The 17,470-nt window shown below is 37.4% G+C and overlaps 1 protein-coding gene across 1 annotated transcript; it reads right to left on the bottom strand.

Moving 5' to 3' along the window:
- Positions 1-556: 556 nt before the first annotated feature.
- On the bottom strand, positions 557-3,218 carry LOC147490093 (uncharacterized). The gene is made up of 4 exons (XM_086574798.1): positions 2,204-3,218; positions 1,087-1,137; positions 839-993; positions 557-796 (listed from the first exon to the last, which is right to left on the bottom strand). The coding sequence occupies exons 1-4, from the start codon at positions 3,216-3,218 to the stop codon at positions 557-559; spliced, it is 1,461 nt and encodes a 486-aa protein (XP_086430924.1).
- Between the last annotated feature and the right edge of the window lie 14,252 nt (positions 3,219-17,470).

Here is a 17,470-nt window from a genome sequence, read left to right as displayed (position 1 = left end):
GAATCTCATTTAAGAGAAATAAACCATAATCTTGCACTTCATCAGGGGTAGGTTCTTGAATGTCGAACAGCGTGCGAAGCTTGTGTGGAAGGTCATCACATATATTTTCCCAGAAATCATTCCACAGTGTATGAGGTTGCAAAGGATTGCACTCTGAGAGAATAACACAAAATATTCTGCGAAGATGATATCGAGTTTGCATGACTGCAGCCTCCTGTAGACATTGCACCCATTCACTGTCATCCTCTAGAAGTCCGCGTGCGACACATGCATCTTTGAAAGTTGGAAGTGGGGGACCATTTCCAATCCTCTTCAGATCATCAAATGATTTAGGTCCTTTTATAACTGTTAAAAGTAAGCGCAAGTAAAATCGCTCACCGGAATTAGGACTGGCAAAATACATTCTACCAATAGCAAATCTTCATTCTTGTATCCGGTATGTCCAAGTCTGCGATTGCTTGTTCCAGATGTAGTATTCCGGGAACTCTTGATAAGTGAGGTTGCTTGCTCTTACATCTGATGCACAACACTAAAAGAAGGCAGTCAAAGTTGACTTCTAAAGCTCAGCTCTTGATAGTATATCAGCCATTGGTTCGTTTGCTTTATAAACGACACGGTGCATTCCGGGGAGATGAAGTGCCAAGCGCACAACTGTGGGAATCTTCTCATGCAGATGGAAACTTAACAACCTCCAAACAGCTTCAGGTGGTCCAATGTATCTCACATCCAAATATTGTTGGATCTCATCCAAGTCACTGTGCACCATTGTTGTCCTGTCATGCCCTTTAAATATATACTTGTGAATGTATTTAACACAAATGTGAGATCAAAGACAAACCTCGACATTAATGTGGCGGTTGAACATTTTAGAAAGATAAGGATTGTAAGGAACAACATCCCTATTATCAACTGTATGCCCTCTCACAATATATGATCTACCATTGTCACGACGACGGTAGATAGGATATCCATCTTTGTCCATGGTGGTAACATCTGCAAAAGTCCGGGGATAGTGATGCTTGCATTTACCATTTACCATGCACGGAGAGTTAGGATTTTTTAGTCCACATGGACCATGAACCATACATGTGAGGACGGTCCGAAATAAATCAGGCTCGGCTTCTGGATCAGGAAACTCTGCACATACAATGTGATCAACCTAAGCTGGTACGCAGATCTTGTCAGAATGCTGAAGATATATAAGTGCATGCATATGTGGCAACCCTCGTTTCTGGAACTCAATGGTGTAGACATGTGCAACTGCCTTACCAAGCACACTTTTTTTTTTAAATTTCCTTCATCAATGCCCTTCGCTTTAGTTCAAAGGCACGGGCCACCACCTCAGGTCGATGAGTTGCGGTTTGGTGTTTAGACAATGCATCAACAACTTCCTCCCAATGTGGGTTTGTAGTCATAGTGAGAAATATATCAGGATGCTTATTGTAACGCGTGATGGCCATTGAATCTTGAAAAATTTCGAACATGTGCCTTGGGCTGCCAACACAAGATGCTGGTAACACCACTCGCCTTCCTATTTGGTTTGGGTCGAAAAGCTTCAAATTTGCGACATCGGTGATACCTTGATAAAGTTCGCCCGAAGCTTGTCTTGTTGTTGTGTCGTAATATCTCATTTTGTTGTTGTCACCATCGGCCACCCATCGACCACAAACTCTTGGAACAATTTGTGCCCTCGCAAGATTGCAGAATATTCCCCAGGGCGTTCAAACCATGGACCAAAATATCGATGATATATCCGATATATCGCCGATATATATCGGTATTTTGGTACACCGATATCGATATTTCCGACATATATCTACCGAATATAGTACCCTTTTTTTCCCGATATATATAAGAATTTCCGATATAACAGTTTATATTGCCGATATAATCGATATATCCGATATTTACGATATATATCGTTTGACTTTTTGACCATTTTTTAATATAAATCCGATATTTCCAATATATTTCCGATATATTTCCAATATTTCCGATATTATATTTCCGATATATCCGATATTTCCGATATTTTAAATAGTTTGGACTGATCACCAAAAAAATGAATATATCCGATATATATCGGTTTTTGGGTACACCGATATATTCATCGATATCGATATTTTGAACCTTGGTTCAAACAACCAATAAGAATAGAAATCCATTTGTGTCAATCGGTCATCAGTGGCTACCTTAGTTAAACTGTTCGAACGTCTCATGTCAGGTGACCACCCAAGATCTCTAGAAGGAAACATTAGCACATAATGCAAAGGCAAGTAGGCTGGATGACATTCACTGATTTGCATGAATTCATGCCCTCCTTTAAGATATATCACAATATCTCTAATACTTCCCCGTTCACTGCCATCCCCAGGTAAAATGACAGCAATCTCATCTGCAGTTGGCAAATTATAACGACGTCTGTCTGTAGTAGCATTGTAATGCAAATACGCAGGGACGTTGAAGTTCTCACCATGGCCAAGAGAGGCAGATCTAAGAACATCGTATGTGTGGCGAAAAATAGCAGGGAAATGGTTATACTGGAGAATAGTTGCATGAATGATTTTCAGAACATCTGTGTTCAAACCAAGATTACGAAGTTGACGTAACTCCAACGCAGCACTGGGATCATATATGTAAAGCTGTGAGTAAGTTGGCTGCCGACCAGAGTAAGGAATTAGAGCTCCAGTCCTATGACGCAGTTGACCATGGATAGTAAAAGGCCGGGGATCTCGTCCAGTAAACACACGCTCATTTCCTCCAAGGCTCGTAAATGCGAAAGCTTGATTGTATTGCCTTATGTTCTTTCGAAATGACTTTAACTTGCGATTATTTCCATCATATAGAGCTTTAAGGGCTGGCGGCAATGCTCGGAGTGGAGGCAATCTGACTTTCCCCTTCAAACAGCAAGTCCCAAATCGAGGTCGTGATAAAGATGAATTTGTTAGTCGTTCATCCATCCAATGGAGTGCATTACAGAATAGGCACTGAACATCCATTTTCCCTAAAGAGTGTCTTCCTTGTTCAACCAGACGGTTAGCAACAATATTGTCAACTTTGTCTTCATCATCACTTTTGTCAGCATTATTAGCAGAAATCGGACGGTCAAAGCCATTAGTGTGAATATCCTCACAGTATTGTACAGGATCGGCAAATGGTTGTGGTCTGTAGGAGAGAAGAATTACTTTATTTATACAAAGGAGCCAATTTTTTTGCATTCCTATTTTAATAAATGTGAAGAAGTATACCGCGGATTTCGGTTAGTTGATGATGATGCAGAAGTTGAAGCTGCATTTGTTGAAGGTGGTATTGGATGAACTAATGTAGGCACGCAGTTACGCGCACTGCGAAAAATGTAGAAGAAAATATTATAGTTTATTTTTTAAATTTAAACCTGGAAGAGCCAAGAGAAAGGTTCATTGAACCCCGTACTAACCTTGCATTTTGGTGAGACTGTGTTGGCAAGAAGATCTCATTGTCATGGGTACTTGATGCGACATGTTCTTTGGGGAGTGTAAACAGCCTGACAGGATTAAGGAATGAAAGAGATTTCTGAAGAAACTTCGAGGAAGAAGGAAAGCGCGCCTATATGGTGTAAATGCACGAGGTGTAATTGTAGTACCACTCCCCGTGCTTTCGCCTTTGTCGGTTGTAGATGGAGTGCGGGGAAGTAAAGGGGAGGTATTTAATGCTGAATCTATCAGCTGATGGCCAATTACACGACGTGTTTGGTTGGCGAAGTTTGAGATGCCTTTCTCTTTAGTGCTCTTTTCTCTTGCCCTTCGAGCACGCTAGCCTAGTATTCCTTTAGTTAGTTTTGTGTCTTTGTCGGAGGAAGGGGATGTTCTTTACACATAGGCAGACGTGGAGAAATGAATAAATTAGTAAATGGTAATGAATAAAGTAGAAGGAAATGAATAAAGCAGAACGACAAACGTAAAAATGGGCCAACAGAACGACAACGTAAGCGGGGAAATATATATAGGCGAGATAGAGATAGAGAAATAGGAACAGTAAATACCCAGAAGCCAGGAGGAGGTTGAAGACTGAGTATATCTTGGGGGGCAACAAAAGCATATTTGTTCTGCTTTGAAGGTTCCTTAGAAGGGTTGAAAGGGCGTTTCCCTTTGTTGAGAAGTGGCGGCGGAAGCTATATAAACCAAATAAGCAGTTCAAAAATGTAATGTGAAACCAACAAATTATAATGAACGGGCAACATAAACAGTTTTTGGCCAAGCACAACTGACCCAGGTGAGAGTAATACCCGGGAGCGAGCAGGTCGTTGAGGAGTAGGTGGTTGGAGGAAGAGTCTATCTGCGACCGGAACAAAAATTTGTTGTTTCTTGTTTGATGGATCCTTAGAAGGGTCCATTGGACGCTTACCCTTATCCATGCGATCCTATAGAACATAAAAAGATAAAAAGATTAACAACAAAAACGAAACTTTGTAGTTTGCAATGACAGTAATATATACTGAAGTACGACACCATGTAGTTTGCAAAAACTCCTATGGAATGAGACATGTTCTCACCAACTCTAGGCCAACCATTTCAACAAAAGAATGAAGAGATAAGAAACAAATAGATGCAAAAGGAAATTAAAATTTCCGAACATTCCATGAAACAAAATGAATGCTAAAGCGTATATGTTACCCTAGATCAATAGAAGGATTACGAGCAGAAACAACAAGTGCTAAACATCCTCCAAATGAATCACCAAGTAGATAAATTAGTTTATCTGGAGCTAAAGTATGCTCAAGCCTCACAGACGTAACATTGGAGATTCAACAAACGAGTAGTAATTGTATGCTCAAGCCTCACAGATTTTTCAACAATGTTAACCAGTTTTACACACAAGAAAATTACACGTAACACTGGTGATTCAACAAACGAGTAGTAATTGTGAACTGAACCACAAAAGGATTGGAATCATATTAAAAAGAATTCACAAAATGATGAACATCAGATAATTTCTTTTGTTATTTTTTTAATTCTTTTCAGTTTGTAATCAGTCAAAATAGTTAACCACAATATTCAGAAGTTCAGTTAATTCTTTTCTACACACAATATTCAGAAGTTCAGTTCACGGCATCACACCATCACCCCGGTCCCCAAGAGACACGGCATCAGTTCACGGCATCACACCATCAGAAGTTTAGTTCACACACAATATTCAGAAGTTCAATTCATGGCAGTAAACTAAGAGTCCCTAGCCATTAGCCAACTCTTCAAAATAGAACTACACATTTAAAGAATTACTACCAATTACATACTCTCATGAGTAAGGTCAAAAAGTTTACCAAAGCTGCCAAAAACAATATCTGTTTTCAGGTTTACAAAAACAACTCTCTCTCTTTTCATTTGATTGAAAAGAGTTTACCAAAGCTAACTTTTTTTTATATTTAATTGATTGAAAGGATAAAAGACAACACTTCAAACAACTGCTTCAAATCACTTCAATGGCGATCTTTCACTTGAGGTTTCCTACATTGACACATTGGAAAAGGTTGTTCCTTTAGGGGACGAAAGTGGACGACAAAAAAGACGAAAGTGGGGACGAAAAAGACGACAGCTCGACATTGACACATTGGAAAAGGTTGTTCCTTTAGGGGGTTTAAAAAAGAAAAGAACTATGAGAATCAAAAGGGTTGGAAACTTACCTTACAACAGCTAGACTGAGGAAAGAAGTGATGTCTTATTGCAGTAAGAAGTCGGCAGTAAGAAGTGAGAAAAAGGATGGAAAAGTGATTTGGGAGAGATGAGAAAAAAGATTTGATCGTATGGACCCAGATATGCGGGACGAGAAAAACAAAGATACCGGTGGGATTTGTTGTTTCTGCCAAGTCATAATTTGGTGAAAAAGATTTTGGACCTTCGGATTGGCCCCTTTGGGCCCCACACAGTTGTGTTTTGTTAGATAGATTATCCATGCCACTGTCCCTAAAAAAACATACCTCTACCCTAAAGACTAGGACTGCAGACATCATAGCAAAAGTGTGACCGGCGTCAAAAGTCAGTGTACCCCATTGCAAAAGATATGGAACCTTGAACCTGAAAGGACCCATTAAAGCGAATATCAAGAAGAAGGAACACCAACTGACAGTCATTTTTGAGTTGCCACCTTTGTAACGTAATGGCAATGAATAATTCAAGGAATTAGATAAAACAAGAGAAAAACTCAATTCGGGGGTGTAAGCAACATGTGTGGATTTGTCATTAGTGTGGCTGACAGGAAATGAACCGTTTCGGTTCATGGATTTCTTTTAGTATCTAGAGGTAATGAATCTCTACACTATATGATAGTCGGATTTTTAGGAGGCACACTTCTCAACCGTAAGTAGTGTATTTCTAATCTCTTTATTTTAAGATTGTAGAACCACCTCCCTTAATTACTCTAATCAACTCCCTCATTTTTAAACAATTTACAAATCACTTTATTGAAATTAAAAATAGTTTCATATTATTTAAAATAATTTAGAAAACCTCATTCATGTCACTAAAATTATATTCAACCACTCCTAATGTTTTTAGATTATTTTTAGATTAGAACTAGAATTCAAAAAATCATACTATCCGAGAGATGTTAGAGTGACAGGTTTAAAGACTTGAAAAAACAATGATGTGTAGCACGGTTCGCATACTTATAAATATATAATTAAATGAGTACCGAAATATATGCCTCCATTTACATTCGTACAAAAGAAATTTTGTGATTAGGCTGCCATATATGGTTGTTAACAAAGAGCTGCAATCCGCATTGACTCTTATTAGACCACCAGGACACCCTGCAGCCTCACACAACAATGGGGTTCTCCATTTTTAACAACATTGCTATCACTGCTCACTATATTCTGGATAAGGTATGGTGAACTTTTGCTTTGTTATTCTATTTTATCTTGAAGTTTAAATTTTTCATAAATTAACTTTTGCTTTGTTGTTATTTCAGTATACAAATATTAAGAAGATATTTCTGGTGGACTGGGCTGCAACCATAGATGGATAATGGGGGTCCGAGATTAGAAAAGCTCCACTATAGGACTCCGGGCAATTTTTTTTTGCAAACTTCTACTACCGCACTTCTAAATTTTTCACAACTATAGTGAGATTATAATCAACAAAAAAAATAGTATAAAAAAAACTAATAAAAAACATTCCATTATGCCAACGTTTTTTTTTACTTTTCTTTTTGCCCTTACAAAATTATCATTTATCATTTATTTTGAGTCCAATACCATTAAAGATTGACAAATATATGTATTTTTGAATTTTTGATGGGTTTATTAGACCAAAACAAATAGCCAAATGCCCAAAGCCCAACCGATCAGTTTGTATAATTCTAATCACCAATAACAAACCCGTAAGCTCTCTTTTATTTCTTTCACTCTCAATTCTTGAACAGACTTCAGAACTCAACCCAATAAAAAAAACAAAAAACAAATTCAGAAAGGACTTGCGGGGCAGCTTGTTGCACGCTTGTCCTAATTATTTGTAAAACTCGTTATCATTATCAATAAAAATTTCCACTTAAAATAATAATAATAATAACTTTTTACTTTCAATGTTAATCTTTTATAGTTTTCTCTACATGATAGTAGGGTTATAGACTTATAGCATTATAAGAAGTTAACAATTTGTTAAATTGTTGTAGACTTGTGGACTAGAATATGTAGATATATAGACATATAGTAAAAGTGTAAAACAGAAAGTATCAATTAATGGCTTAAGTGCTCAAGTAGTTGACTTCGTTAGTCCATATTAAATTCTTAGTATGTAGCCAACACACTCTAGTTTTGTTAATTTAAATAAATGCATAATTTTGTTGATCTCATTTTGATTTCAGGGGGTTTCAATGCAGGTAATAATATGTTATTTATAAATGTTATATAACTAGTTATATAATTCGGGAGATACCTGTTGAGTTACCTACTAAAATTGAAATGGTAGTTGTTTTATTTTATTCAATAAAATCTTAATTATTTTGTTTGCAGTTGTAGGCGATCCTGTGGGAAAATACTTGGTCACTCCAAATTGCTTTGCTTGGATGTTAGACTAGGTTAGGATTTTTGTAGTATATTCATGTGTATTGTATATTTCTGTGGATAGCTAGACAAAGTTAAAGTGTGTAATGTGGCTAATTTTATGTGCAACTGAATAACATTGCTGATGGCAGAGTTGTTATTGCTCTGAAAGGAGGGTACGGTCCAAGTGCAATGGCAAGAGCAGTTTCTCCATGTTTAAATGTTCTACTAGGCGAAGAGGTTGTTCAGCAGCTTGGTAAAGCATCTGACAGTTTGGGAGAATCAACAAATAGCGACATTCAGCATGAGGAAAGCCACTTTTGGTAAAACTTTTTAGTGTGTATATATTTTACGATATTTAGCATGAAATTTATATGAAATAGGATTTATGCGTGATGTGTAAGTGAGGAACTCTGCATCTGATATGAAGAGGGGAATATTAGGGAAGAGAGTTTTGTAACAGTGAAAAAATTGGTGATGGACAGCCAAATTTTGTTTATCACCCCATTAAACACAAAAGATCTCCTTATGTTGGTCAATCATTTACGATCTGGACTTTACTCTCCCCCTCCCCCAACTCATGGGTGGTACTATCTGATTTATCGGGACTATATTTGGTCGGCTTGTGACTTGATCACTATTGACCATGTTAAAATCATAATCAAAGATTCTTCAAGTTGTTTATGTGTATTATACAAACTTTGTTTAAAATGCTAGGGGATCTAAAAAACTTGTTCCCCATGACACTGATTTGGAGCTAAAAGAGCAAAGAATGTTGTCCAGAGTGAAGGAAATAGAGGATGAGGAATGTTCGTACATGGCGGATGAGAAGGATATGTCAAATGTGGTACTTTTGGAGGATCTTGCAAGCAGGGAGAGGAAACTTAAAGAAATAAAGAAGAATATAAAGATATTAAAAGCATGTGACCCTATCAAGGAGCATGGCCGGCTCTGAGGGGTAGGCAACATAAGCAGCCGCCTAGGGCCCCCATGAAATAGTCAACTAAAAAGCTAAGCAGTTAAAATTGGTTTTTGAAATTAATCGGTCGAGGAGCGATATGCGATTAATCGGTTAATCGGTGATTAATCGACGATTTAATCAGTTATATCGGATGTATATATTTGACACTTTCAAAATATATAATAATATAATCATACAAGATATTTCTAAATAGTTATCCAATATGCAATAAAAAAACATACCTCTACCATTGTAGATATGTGGGTTTCTACCTACGACCTGATGTTGAGGTTGAGGGGGAATTGCTGCACTCTTGTTTGGGATAAGAGTTGCCTACGTATCCAGTTTCTTGGGTGAACTTGAATCAAGCCTTACGTGGTTCATCTCTCTCTACTTATAAATGTTTGGTCTAACTTTCCTTATTTGCTTCAGGCCGTTATCAAGTGTAGATCCATATATTATGCTCTCTTGATGATTCGTCATTACTTCTGCTGTTACAAAGTAATTGTCTCCTTTATTGGTACGTTGATTGAGCTTCAGAATCGCAGTAGATCATTTGTTTCCATGTATGGATGTATTTGATATTTGGGACGACTTGAGTTTGGGTCATGGTTACGTCCTGGTGGCGTAGTATAACCTAGGGATATACGAGCTGTGAAGATACGACCTGGTGTGTGGACACGTGTGTTGTAGTGATTGGTTATAGTTGAGTCAAACTTAACCCTTTTAAAGGCCTTACATTGACTTATGGTCCTTTTGGGGGTACTTTAGATTGGATTTGACAGATAATTAGCTTTTGCGTGGCAATTATAGTTGAATCGTGTTTAACCCTGGTGTTGGTGTTAAGTTGATTTGTGGTCCTTTTGGGGGACCATGGATTGGATTTGATTAATAAGTAGCCTTTGCGTGGCAATTATAGTTGAATCGTGTTTAACCCTGGCGTTGGTGTTAGGTCGGTTACTTTGATATCCCAGATCGGGCAGTGAGTGCAAGATGCGTGGTACTCATGTAATGCAAGGAGAACACTTGTAGGCGAAATGTTGATGAAATTTTATTCATATTGATTGATACATCTAGAGAAGAATTATTGGTAAAAGTGCTTGAGTAGAGCTATATTCCAAGGTCGGGGAAGCAGATCATCGAGCTGAGTTTTGATCAAGTAAGCTCTATTTCCAACGACTCTATGAACTATGTATGGGCCTTCCCAAGTTGGGTCAAGCTTGGCTGGTGCTAAGATCCTTTTAAGGACTAGGTCGCCAGCTTGGAAAGATCTTGGAACGACCTTCTTGTTGTAAGATCGTTGGATGGTTTGGTGATACCGAGCTAGGGATATTGTAGCAGTTTCCTTGCGCTCTTCTAAGAGGTCGACTTCTTTGGATAAGATGTTGTCATTTTCTCCTGATTCGACGATATCAGAACATGTAGTTATGATTGTAAGTTCTGATAGTATTACTGCTTCTGTTTCGAAACAAAGTGTGAAAGGAAACTTGTTGGTATTGGCTCGGGCTGTTGTTCTGTATGCCTATAAAATGTTCTCGAGTTGTTCTGACCATTGGCTTTTCTTGCTCTCCAACTTTTTTTAGAGATTCTCTTTGATGGATTTGTTTGTGGCATCTGCCTGGCTATTGCTTTGCGCGTATCTAGGTATAGAAAATACTTGAATGATGTGCCACTTTTGTAGGAATGCCTTGACTTGTGTGCCGACAAATTAGGTTCCGTTGTCCATGATGAAGGTATAGGGTAGACCAAATCTTGTGATGATATTGGTCCATATGAAGTTGATGACGTGGACTTCCTTGACTTGAACAAGTAGGATTGCCTCAACCCATTTGGTAAAGTAATTTGTGGCTGTAAGGATGTATTTGAGTCCTGTTTTCTTTTGTGGGATAAATGGTCCCATGATGTCTACCCCCACATATGAAAAGGCCATGGGCTGGCTATGTTGATCAACTCCCGTGCTGGACTTAGGTGGTTGTGACCAAATATTTGACATTGGTAGCATTTGAGAACATACTTTTTGCCTCGATGTGCATGCCTGGCAAATAATACCCTTGGATGATTGCTTTATGAGCAAGAGATCTTGCTCCTGCATAGTTGCCACATTCGCCTTTGTGAATTTTGTCGAAGATGAGTTGGCCTTCGCATGGAGTTATGCACCTTAAGTGGGGTCCTCTTACAGATTTACGGAACAATCGTCCGTTGATCACGGTGTATCTGGGAGCACGAAATTGTATGGCACGAGCATTCCTTGCCTCTACTGGGAGCTCGCCATGTATGATAAATTTCAGAAATGGGCTTATCCAAGATTGGGTGATATCTTCTTCGGATGAGGGCTGGAAGTCCATGAGGCTGTTGACACTTTCTTGTTGGTAGGCGGGCCTCTCTAGGATGTCAATGTAAATTGTTCTGGGACATGCATCTTAGGTTTTTGAAGCTAAGAAAGTCAGGTTGTTTGCATGTCTGTTATCCTCTCGGGGAATGTGTTCCAAGGAGACTATTGTGAACGAGCTGATGATATCATTGACGGCCTGAGCGTACTTGGCTAAGTTTGCTCCATTTGTCACATACTCTTTGGTGATCTGTTTGACGATTAGTTGTGAGTCACTGTAAGCTTTGAGCTTTCGGACTTGTAATTGTTGTGTCATGCGGAGGCCTGTGATCAACGCTTCATATTCCGCTTCGTTGTTGGATGTTGCGAAATCGATCTTTATTGACTTTTGTAGCTGAGTTCCTTCTAGTGAAGTTAACACAGCCCCCAGTCCACTACCACTATTGTTGCAAGCTCCATCTACGTAGAGGTGTCATGTGTATGGGGTGGTTAGTTGATGGAGTGAAGTAATGGGCTCGGGTTCCCAGTTGATATCTTCGACGGAAAGTTAGCAAAGAAGTTGGCAACGACCTGACCTTTGTGAGACATTCTGGGAAAAAATTCGATGTGATGTTCTCCGAGTTCTTCAGCCCATTTGGCCATGCGGGCTTTTTGTTGGTGGAACTCAAGACTTGCTTGATATGTACATATGTTAAAACCTTGATGCCGTGAGCTTGGATGTATGGTCAAAACTTGCGAGTAGAGTATAACAAAGATAACATTGTTTTCTCAATTGGAGAGTAATGCTTTTATGAATTTGTCAATGTCTTGCTGGTGAAATAGTCTGGTTTTTCAATTCCCTCGCTTTCGCAAAAAAGAACTGAGCTGATGGCAAAATCGGTAGTTGCAAGGTAAAGCCCCAGTGTTTCTATTTCATTTGGTTTAGACAGGACAGCGGAGTTGATAGGTAAGCCTTCAGGTCGTTGAAAGCTTTGTGGCATTCGTCTGTCCATGTGAATGTTGCTCCCTTCTTTAGTATTTACAGGAATGTACAGTCTGCATTTTTCAGATGCACGTGAGATGAATATGTTGAGGGCTAACACCATGCTAGATAGCTTGTGTATTTGTTGTTTGGAAGTTGGTTCTAGCATTTCAAGGAGAGCTCATATTTATTATGGATTTGCTTCAATGCGTCGTTGTGAGATGAGGTATCCTAAGAATTTTCCTGAGGCTACCCCAAATACGTATTTTGCTGGGTTGAGCTTCATCTAGTTGTGGCGCAATCTTCCGAAGGTTTCTTGTAGGTGAGAGATGTGGTCACCCGCCTTGGTGCTTTTGACTACCATGTCATCTATGTAGACTTCCATAGTGTCACCCAGTATGTCTTTGAATATTTTTGTGACAAGTCTCTGGTAGGTCGCGCTGGCGTTCTTCAAGCCAAATGGTAGGATGTTGTAACAGAACGTCCTTGTTCGGTTATGAAGAACGTCTTTTCCTGGTCCTCTTCTGCAAGTGGTATCTGATTGTATCTGCTATATGCGTCCATAAATGATAAAAGTTCATGACCGCAAGTTTGGTCTACCAGTATGTCAATCCTGGGTAAGGGGAAGCTGTCTTTTGGGCAATGCTTGTTGACGTTTGTGAAGTCGATGCAAAGTCGTACTTGGCCATTTTTCTTAGGAACATATAACACCCGGCTATTTCTATTTATTATTTTTTATAATATATGATTAATATTAATAATAAGAATAAATAAAATAAAATAAATAGGATAAAGATTAGTGGAGAGAGAGGAAACGGGGGAAAAGAGGATAAACCCTCTTCCCTGTTTTCGGGGGGTTTTGAAAATAAAATAAACACAGAGAGGAGTTCACATGGAAAAAAAAGTTTTATACAGAGAGAAGAAAGAAGAAGAAAGGGGTGGAATTGTGCAACTCTTATCTAGCTTTCGATCAGATTTTTGGTGTTCTTTTCTATATATTTTTTTGCGGGTTATGAGAGGTGAGTAGATATTTTGTATACGTGTAAATTTCTATGTGACTAGCGATGAAACATGATATTTATAGCCTGTCGTGAATATATATGTTATGTTGGATGGTTATATATTGTGGTGTCTGCCGATTATAATTAGTATAATCATGATTTATTATCATCACAAATAAATACAGACAACTTCAAAAAACAGTTTTAGATCTCGTTAAATTTAAATTCATAGAGTTAATGTATCATTTGTTTTTCTTAAAATCCCCTTTAAGGGATTTGAATGTAATTCCTTTGTTCTTCGATTTAACTGCCGTCAATCTATGTAGATGTATATGTATTATTTGGGTTACAATATTATGTGATGAACTGCCCAATAGCTTACTGTCGGGTTATTTGTTTGGGTTGATTTGGGTTGTTGGTTTCTGTTGGTTAGTTGTTGTTTGAATTGGATATTGTGGGTTAATGGTTTGGGTGTTGTTGAAGCTTGAATGGTTGTTAATGGCGTCGAGATAGAATTTTTGAGGAGTGGTGGAATTGGGTTTTGGTTATGGCAAAATGTTGGGTTTTTTAGGAGGATCAAAACTGAATGGTTTTGGTGTGGTGGGGAGTGAGAGTTGTGGTGATGAATTCGGTGGTGGAGTGAGCTGGTGAGGAAGAAGAAGGAGGTGGTGGCGATTATGTTTTTGTTGTTATTGGGCTTGGGCCTAAATCAGACTTGTGGGCTTGAGTTTGTTTTTAATTTTGGGCCTAATTTTTGTTGAGTTGGGCCTGATTAGTTTTTTTGTGGGCTGGGTCATTTTTATTTTAAGTGGACCGAATTCTATTAATTTAGATGGGCTTTGGGTTAAAGTTTGTTTTGGGCAGAATCTTTGCCTGGTTTGGAACCTAGTTTTCACCTAGTTAGGGTCAGATTCAAACTCTCACCAAAACATGAAAAAGTGAGTTTTCTGAGTCTTCTTTCCAACCAAATTAGCCTCATCGCATTCCAAGTTATGTGGAATTAATTATGGTGTCTGGTAGTTTGACTGGCAGAAAATAGTGCGTCAGAAATCAGTTTCTGCGCACTATATTCGAGCTTAGTTTTCAAATATTTATAATGAGATTGAGTATTTTTGTAAAATATAAGAAAGTAAGTTCTGTGTGTTAGCTTTTCAACGCAAAAAGTCTCGATGCATTTGGACACTTGTGGAAAGCATTATGTCATTCAGAAGATAGTCCGTCAGAAATCTAGTTTGCTAAAAATTAGGATTTTTACCAACTTTGAATTATTTTTACTCCGAGATAGAATGACATTGGGACTTCAAGTTCTACATGAAAAATTAAGTATACCTATCCTAGTTTTCAAATAATCAAGTGGGGTATCATTTGGATGACTATATGAAACGTTATTGTTTTGGCAAATTAACTAGATAACTTACCATGTTTTCTTTTTAGGGGAGCTCTAGTTAATTTTTCTTATTGTAATGAGATAAATGATTTTACTTAGACATACGAGTGTTTTGAATCTTGATTGCTTAATTTCACATTTGTATTATATTCCAAGTACAATTATTGCATATACACTAAATGTTAATATAGATTTATGTTATCTCACGTGACATGTTACATTAAAGTTTGTGTTTAATATATATATATATATATATATTAGTATAGTATACCATAATTAACATGGACCTTTAAATTAGACCAACCTTTTTTCTACCATGAAATGCCCTTAATAAAATATTAAAATCAATTATTCAATGCCTTTAAGAAGGACTACTTAGTCATCTCATAATTTACTACCCTCTATACCCTCAAGATTATATAGTAATTTAAGGACGATGTGTAAATTCAGGTCGAAATCAACTATAAGCTCCTATTCAATTGTTCGCCACTTACCCATCATTGATTGCCCAAATAATTACCTTTTATGAAATTAAATTCAACAAACCAACCGTCTCTCTTCCACTTTACGGCTCCCCTATTTTGCAAACAGAGAAAATGCAATAATATCGCCTATCATTCTCTCTCTTCTAATTGAGTTCTCCCACAAATAATCGAACGTCTCAACCAAGCCTTCAGTCACCAAGACAATTCAGGTAGGCCTTTTTGTTTCTTAACATCCTTTTTCTGCTTTAGCTAGAGATTTGATCGCGACCGGGCGGTATTTGAGCGAGGCGGTTATCAATCCTTACGAAGCTTCAATCTCTGCCTTGGCTTCCTTTGGTAGATGATCCCACCGGTTTCTCGCATCGACAAATCCTTCAGTGATAAGTCGATATGCAGTTTCAGCTTCATTCTTCCCGTGAAGATAGGCATTTGAGGCTGCGATCATCATGCCTAACATCCTGTTAATCTGTGTTTTGCCACAAAAGTCAAGTTTCTCACTCCAATCTCATCGGCTTCTATTCAGATTTGGGTGCTCTCTTGGTTCCAATTACACAACAAGAAAAGAAGAAGAAATTGATCAATCAGTCCATAATCAACAAAACACAAACCAATTTCAGTTGAGTAAGTAGAAACCTCTCGCACTCTATCAAATAATTTTTTTAATGGGTACATCCAATTTCTCCTCTCTTTCTCTGTTAAAATTTTGCATCTGTTATGAGTATGTATTTAACATCCGATGTTTGGTTTGGTCTGATTACGTGTGTGAATCTTTCTCAGGTGGATGGCAGCAACCGTGCTTGACTTATACATTACTACGTTTTTCTCGGGCGGTAAGTCAAATTGACTTTATCTCTCGCTCTATCATTATCGCAAGCATTCTTGAAGGTTATCTATTGTTTTTTCTTCTTAGTTTTATTGGAATCGAACCACCCATTGGATTTGAACTGAATGATACCATGGTTTCATACGTTTATCTCCAAAACAAACATTTAGCATACATTTGTCAGATACTAATTAAAACCAAGTAAGCTATATGTTAGTCATCCTAGATGATTTAAAAGTGTCGATGTACTTTTTCGGGAAATAGTGATGAAAAGAAGTTCTATTGGTGGTTCAAAGATGCTCCTCAATGATGAGTTTTTATGCGCTTATAAATAAAAAAAAACACCTTGCAAGGCCTCAAAATCTATCAATTTGTTATCGTTTTGTAACAATGATGATTAAAACCCTCCAGATTAAATTAGTTGATACCGATCTACAAGGGAATTATCATTTTGTGTTGTTCATCTTTGTAAAAATACAAAGCCTATAACACATATGCGTTGTTCTATTTGTTTATCGTGTCAGCCTTGGGTTTCCTATAAGGTACCAAATTGGATAAGTGCAGTGGTCTGGATAATTTTGTTAGTGTGTTTTGGCAGGTATATAAATACGTCTTCCTATTTATATTTATATTTTTATTTCAATGTTACAACAAATTTTTGTTGTGCGTGTCTTCCTTCTTTATGGACGAGTTTTGTTATACTGTGATGTTGAAATGAAGTTTGAGTTTGAGTTTGAGCCTCACCGAGGACTATTAAAACCTTCAAGATTATATATTTTGTTTTCTTTCAATGTTTAGATTTTTATAATGTTTAACTAAAAGGAGTTTCAATACCTACTCTACAATAGATTGTTTATAAAACTTATATGAAAATACCCTTTGCGGCAAGAAATCACTTCTCACGAGATCATAGTGATTTAGCTAAAATGCCCACGAAAATAGATTTTTCAATGAGAATTCCATCAAGCACCAGTGGTAAGGCATTTTCTACTCACAGAAAAAAAAGGATACCATCCCATAAATATGTACGAAAAATACTGAATAAATATAAGTAGGGTTTCTTATGATCGTTCAATTAAAACCCGAAAGAATCACATAGAAGAAAATTGAGCTACTCAATGTGAATTCATTAGCAATGGTTGCTCAAATGCTTTGAATGAGATGAGACTTTTTTTTTTTTTTTTTTTTTTTTTTTTTTTTTTTAAAAAAAATTTATTTACAAGGTATTATGTACATGGTAATATTCAAGTTAACGCGACATGTTCAAAACAATCCCAATTCTTCGTCAAGAACAAACAAAAAAAACCAATTTTATTATATAGAAATCCCAAATCAAAGTACCACGATGTCTCGATGCTTCTTTCATTTAGTTTTTTTTTTTTTGATATGTTGAGATTTAGATTGCTTAAGATCCTTTTTGTTTTTCATTGTTTTGTAGGCTTTCAAGATCTGAGAGAGGAGAAATTTGTCGCATTTCTCAACTTTATTTTATTATATCTGTCTTGG

The sequence above is a fragment of the Coptis chinensis genome, chromosome 7 (assembly GCF_015680905.1).
Source record: "Coptis chinensis isolate HL-2020 chromosome 7, ASM1568090v1, whole genome shotgun sequence".
Taxonomy (NCBI): Eukaryota; Viridiplantae; Streptophyta; class Magnoliopsida; order Ranunculales; family Ranunculaceae; genus Coptis; species Coptis chinensis.
This window is presented reverse-complemented; position numbering and strand designations above follow the sequence as displayed.

What these genes read in the sequence shown, in the direction of transcription:
- LOC147490093 (XM_086574798.1), bottom strand. Translation starts at nt 3,218, where the DNA reads ATGCAAAAAAATTGGCTCCTTTGTATAAATAAAGTAATTCTTCTCTCC. An exon ending in ATTTCGGACCGTCCTCACAT is followed by an intron (nt 994 to 1,086) that starts GTATGGTTCATG and finishes GGACTTTTGCAG; the next exon opens with ATGTTACCACCATGGACAAA. An exon ending in ACCGCCACATTAATGTCGAG is followed by an intron (nt 797 to 838) that starts GTTTGTCTTTGA and finishes TACATTCACAAG; the next exon opens with TATATATTTAAAGGGCATGA.